The 6,148-nt window shown below is 45.8% G+C and overlaps 1 protein-coding gene across 5 annotated transcripts in view; it reads left to right on the top strand.

The window, feature by feature from the left end:
• LOC112140035 (paired box protein Pax-7) overlaps positions 1 to 6,148 on the top strand; it is a 629,290-nt gene that overhangs the window by 616,496 nt on the left and 6,646 nt on the right. For all 5 annotated transcript variants that reach the window (XR_004948254.1, XM_036212989.1, XM_036212990.1 and 2 more), the window contains 2 exons: positions 2,783 to 2,942; positions 3,778 to 3,977. Coding sequence is in view for 4 of the 5 variants with exons in the window: in XM_036212989.1 (XP_036068882.1) it covers positions 2,783 to 2,942; positions 3,778 to 3,977 (360 nt within the window). In the remaining variant the exon portion in view is untranslated. The remainder of the gene's footprint in view (positions 1 to 2,782; positions 2,943 to 3,777; positions 3,978 to 6,148) is intronic.

Raw genomic sequence — 6,148 nt, 5'->3', positions numbered from 1 at the left:
CCGTTCATCCATCCATCTGTTCATCCATCCATCCATCCGTCCGTCCGTCCATCCATCCATCCATCCATCCGTTCATCCGTCCATCTGTTCATCCGTCCATCTGTTCATCCATCCATCCATCTGTTCATCCGTCCATCCATCCATCCATCCGTCCGTCCGTCCGTCCATCCGTCCGTCCGTCCGTCTGTTAGTCTTTCTTTTGTCTAAATCAAAAATGGAACTTAAACAAAAAACATTGTATTTCCTTTTGAAGAAAAAACAATTATTTCTGGTTAGATTTGGTGAAAAGTGTTTGGGGCTGCACGGTGGCGCGGTGGATAGTGTATCACCTAGCAGGAAGGTCCTGGTTGAAATCCCAGCTGGGTTGTTTCTCTGCATGTTCTTGTGCATGTGGGGGTTTCCTCTGGACACTCCCTCACTTCACAAACATGCTTCACAGGTTCACTGGTGACTCCCTGAAAGTGAAGTTGTCCTTCAAACAGACAGCAAAAGGTTTTAGTCAACAGGTTCGGCTTAACCCTTTCCTCCCCTCTCCTGACCCGTTGTCCTGTTCTTCAGAACCAAATCGCTGGAACACGTCACAGATGACAGGACTCGGAGTTGTTTCTGACAGTCTGCGGTGCACAGGGTGTGGGAGCTCTGTGTAATCCTCTTAAAGTCATCCTTTGAAATCCAATCAAAAAAAAAAAAAAAAGCAAACAACCTTCTGACAGAACATCTGAGAAGACGACCTGCAGGACTGGAGCTCCTCACAGGACTGAAAACTCCATCTCTCCTCATCTGAAGAGTGAAAAGAGGACGGATCAGAAGTGTTTTATTTAGCTCAATCTTTAAGCTAAAGGTCTGAAGAGCCGATAATTTTACTGTTGTAAAACGAAGTCATGATGTCCAACAATGGAGAGAAAAAGAAGAAATAGAGTCGCTCTCTTTTTGGCTGATTGTTTGATTAGCGTCTGAGGTCTGCTAATCAAAAAGTAATCAATCTCCATCAATAACAATCATCTGATTTTATTGTAAGAAGGCAGAATCAAATGGTTTGATCCATAGGTAGTTCTGAGCCTCACAGGATACAGTAAACTGTTCTTCCTATAATCATACGAAACCTCCTCTGAGGTTGAGTCCTTACAAAATAAGAGTTTTAAAGGCCAGCTGACCCCTACTTGGAACACATCTTCTTGGATTTATTTATCGTATTCTTGGAGAAAAATGCCTGCAGCAATAATACTTAACTTAGGAGAATTTTCAGAGAACTTTGCTTTCCAGGATTTCCCTTCATAGAACGGCAGTTCCACTGAAACCACAGGAAGTGCCTAAACGAAGAAAACAGTCTATCAGGTAGATGCCTTCAAAAAAGACCTTTGTCTCAGCAAACATACTTATCCAAATTCCTTTTGATTTAGGGAAGGTTTTAAGTATTTGCTTTACCGAACTTGTTCTTCTAAAGGACACATTTCTAAGAATTTATGAACCTTTTCAAGGTCATGCATTCATTCCTTCACAGTATGACCTTTAGAGACTTCTATGGCTTTTTTCAGTCGACTTTTCAAAACAAAAGTTAGTTTTCTAAGTGATCCCTGATCCTAAGGCTTCATGACATGATCACATGGTCTGTCAGGAAAACATCCATCAATCTTCTAAACCTGCTACTTCCCTTTCAGGGTCACCAGAGTCTGTCCTAACTACCGGGGGGTACACCAGTCTGTTACATGGCCACACCCTAACCCTAACCACTTGACTTATTTCTGGTTCTGGCTGCACTTTGGGTTTATTACTAAATCAAGGTGGGATTGCAGTAACCAAAGCGGAGGTCGCCTGCCTCATCCTCTCTATCTTCATCTGAGTCAGAATCTTGTAATCAGTGCAGAGTTGAACCCTTAGCTGATGTTTTTATTCTACTTGAGTAATATTTTTCAAAGTAATGCTGTGTTTGCAACACATTCCCAAGTCATCACAGACTGACGATTGGTTAAGGACCCTCCGCATCACTTTTTGACGTTCCGGGTGTCCCCAACTCGTAATTTTTTGACGTGCTGTTCCAGTTAAATCACAGGTCCCCAACATCTGGGCAGCGAACTGAAACTGGTCCAGTACTGGAACGTGGAGTCCATCCAAAGTCCAGTACCGGTACCCTAACCCACATCCGGCACCAGACGCAGTAGCGGATGTGGTGCCAGGCGTGAGCCGTTACTGGGTTAGGGTACCGGTATTGGGTTAGGATAACGGTACTGAGTTAGGGTACCGGTACCGGTACTGGGTTAGGGTACCGGTATTGGGTTAGGGTACCGGTATTGGGTTAGGGTACCGGTACTGGGTTAGGGTACCGGTACTGGGTTAGGGTACCGGTACTGGGTTAGGGTACCGGTACTGAGTTAGGGTACTGGTACTGAGTTAGGGTACCGGTACTGGATGTGTCACAAGGATCAGTCTGCATCCAGTACCGTATACTGAGGGTTGCAGATCCTTGATTTTGCAAACAGCCAGAAGGTCAAAAGGTGACGCGGAGGTTAGCCGAACGTCAATATGTGATGACTTTGTAATGTGGATGTGTTGGTTTTTCACTTTTGGAAACTCGTCTCCCCTCTGATGGTTCCCTGGATGGACATGGCAGGAACACAGCGCGTTGCTGTCATAGATGACGTCCATTTCAAGATGAGACTTTGAAAACTGTCACTGGGAGTGTGTGTGTGTGTGTGTGATAGTGTGTGTGGGGATTTGTGTGTTGTCAAAACAAGCCCAACGTGCTGCTTTCAAATGTGACGATTCTGGTTTTCTGTTCTCAAAGGTTTGGTTTAGCAATCGAAGGGCCCGGTGGCGAAAGCAGGCGGGAGCCCATCAACTGTCAGCGTTCAACCACCTCCTTCCCAGTGGATTTCCTACAACAGGGATGCCGACACTTCCTGGATATCAGCTGCCAGAAACCAGCTACCCATCGTTAGTGCAAGGTAGACGTGATACGATTCAATTAAAGCTCCTTTTTCATTCAAACGAGAAAGTGATCCCTGAGGGGAACCGAAACGAGACAGGATTTTTGGTTTTGCCTAAACAGAAAAAACTCAAAGAGTGAGTCTAATCCAGACTTTAGGGGTCAGTAAACTGCATGTTTGTGTCAGACGTAACAACACCGTGACTGTGACGGTGGGAACAGCAGAAACCTGTCCAACGCTCCAATACAATACGCCAGATTCTAGCAGAGAGGTCCGCAGCGTTTGACCGTCCAAGTTAGATGTAGCACCACCATGGTTTCAACAGGAGTGTATAGCGGTCCACATTTATTTAATAAAATCTGTGTCAAAGCAAATAAACCAAAGTTTATGTTTATTTTGACTGTTTTATTACACTGATCTCACAGCCTGAGGGCGTTAATAAATATTAACACATTCATTCATTATGATCGATTAATCCAGTGTGTTAATGCAATAACTTTAAAATTAAAATACAACTTTGTTTATTTTTATTCCCACCATTATTGTTGCTTGAATGGAGAAAGCTATTCGATGTCTTTGGATTTTAACTGCTGTTTATTTAAGCTGCTACTTTAATTGTATGTTATTATCACAAAGACTCCTTAGTTTTTAAGTTAATTTTATTTTACTCTAGCAGGACAATAAATTCACATTGTTTTAAATGATTTTAAATGAAATGTTTTCATGTAAATAGTGTGAATGTTGAGGTGGATAAGAACCAACCCGTGAGAAACACTACATGAAGCGTGTTCTCCCGTGTTGGTGGACGGACGCACTCAGGGTCATTGCTGCAGCTCTGCCGTGTGGTTCACAGATGGGGGGGCGACCGTTCACCGTCCGCAGCCGTTACCTCAGTCCACGGCGCACCAGGGCGGACTCTCCAGCCCCGACAGCAGCTCCACCTACACTCTGTCCTCCAACCGTCACGGTTTCTCCAACTATCCTGATTCCTTCATGAGCTCCGCCGTGCCCAGCAGTCACATCAACCCCATGAGCAACGGACTGGCCCCCCAGGTAAACCAGAGCAGCTCTGACTTATGTGACGACTCTCTGTCTCTAATCAATCCCTTGGAAAAGGAAAATGGTTCAAAGTGTTCTGTTTAGTAGAAACCACAACACGCAGAAGATTCTACCCTAAAGTTTAACAGAAAATTATTCATTGTATTCAATTCCAAATTTGACAATTTTATCCTTTGGTACCACTTTTGTAATAAAGGAAAATATGACTCATTAATTATTATCTGTTCCCTAATCAACAGAGTAATAATAGATGTGTTGATCGATCAGCTTTAGGCTCTTCGTCTGAAGAGATTTCACTACAAAGAGAAATAAATGAAATCTAAACGTCTTTGAATATTGAATGACTGAAACGTGTCTGACACTTCTTGATTCCTTAAATGAGGCCTTAGATTTGATGTGCTGGAGCGACTGAGTGAACGACTCGGCGTTCCTCACCACGCGACCTGGAGTCACCTGGATCCGGTCTGAGGAAGTCCCGATCCAGAAGGGGGATCTCGCCTCACTGTGTTGTTCTGGCTGACTCGGTCTGGGTCACATGGCTTCTAGAGTGGTCGAGTCTCCTCTTTAACGCACCTTTTGGGTCGTGTCAGACCATAAAGGAGTTTTGTCGTTTGCCCGTCGTTATGATTTTTGGTCAAAAATAACTGAAGACTCCCTGCATCTGCAAACGCAGCAAACGTGTGTAATATAGAACAATGAAATGTTTAAAAATATAATGACAAATTATGAATATGAATAATTTCAAGAGATCCTTTTGGTGTGTGAGCTGGTTTGTTTTTGTGGTTCTGCCTGCTGTGATGAGGTCAGTGTGAGGTCACTGTGTTGTGTTTGTGTGTCTTGGTGTCCCCCCACCCCCCCCCTGTTTTGTGTATTAGCCTCAAAAACAAAGCTGGGCCTAAACATGAGCCTTGAGTGTCCAAATAACTGCTTGATGATGCTCAGCTTTAGTGCGGACACGCCGGAGGTTGACCCTCGATGCTGGAGCTTCTTCACGAGGATCTGTGCTCTGGCAGGACGTGGTTTCCTGATGTTCATCCTGCTTCTGCTCACAAACCATTCCTGGGGTCTCCTTTACAGTTCTGACCCTCCTACTGCTGACGGGCTTTGTGTTGAACTGGACCTCCATGTCCAGGATTCTCAGTTCTGTTACTGTCATGTGGGGAAAAGTGGGCGTGACCTCTGGAGGAATGAGGACGGACTAAGAGCATGAAGTATTTGGTTTTGAGAAGAAAACTGTCTGATGAACATCTACTGAAGAACCAGAGCCGGTTCTGTAGATCATTTAAAGTCACTTCTGACTGTAACTTCTCCTGTGAAAACTCTTCAGCTCTTTTCGTGTTCAGCCTCTCGTGTGATGACCTGAAATCAGCTTCTGTGTGGATAAACTTGACCGGCGCGTCTTGATCAGCTTGAGGCGGAGCGGTTTTGTTGGCTTCCAGAGTCGATCAGAGCAGAGCAGCTGTCATTCTCCGTCCCGTCTGTTCTCCAGCTTTTCCATTACGGGTCCACAGAGGTCGACCCTTTCATCATGTTCTCAGAAATTTACATGAGATAACAATGTAGGTGGATTTCATAAGATCCCACCTCCAAACGGCAGGACACCTGCTGTATGTCTGCCAGCCAATAATTCAATTTGAAACAGCTTTATTGCATTTGCAATGTAATTCCGACGAGGCTCCTCTCTGCTTCGCCTTCGCAAATTGAAGGAGAATAAAACGCCGCTCGACTCCGGTGAGGACGTGGCGTCCGGCATGACTGACAAAAAGCCGGGCTGACAGTTGGCGACGCCTCCGTCCCGCTCAGACAGCAGCAGCCTGTTCGCACTGACTGAATACATTTCAATAAATCCCGTTTACTGCCCGACTGTCAGGTCACGCGGCGCCGCTTCCTGTGCGACCCCGGCCCATCAGCTCATGCCCCCCTCGTTCTGGCGGTTTGCTGGAGAGGAAGGTTTAGGCGCAGTGTTGTGGAGGGGTTGGTGGACTCCCTGTTTGATGTGGCGGGGAGCGGATAAAGCCGAGTGGCTTTCAGTGGCGGGGATCAGAGCTGCTTTGCTGCTGCAGCTCCGTCTCTTTGATCCCTATCCCCAGGCCTGCCCGCCTGCCTCGCTCGCTCAGGCCCGCGCTCCTGATTCCCCACAACTGTGGGCCTGAGATAAGGAGGTG

This window comes from Oryzias melastigma, linkage group LG7 (assembly GCF_002922805.2).
Source record: "Oryzias melastigma strain HK-1 linkage group LG7, ASM292280v2, whole genome shotgun sequence".
Taxonomy (NCBI): Eukaryota; Metazoa; Chordata; class Actinopteri; order Beloniformes; family Adrianichthyidae; genus Oryzias; species Oryzias melastigma.
This window is presented reverse-complemented; position numbering and strand designations above follow the sequence as displayed.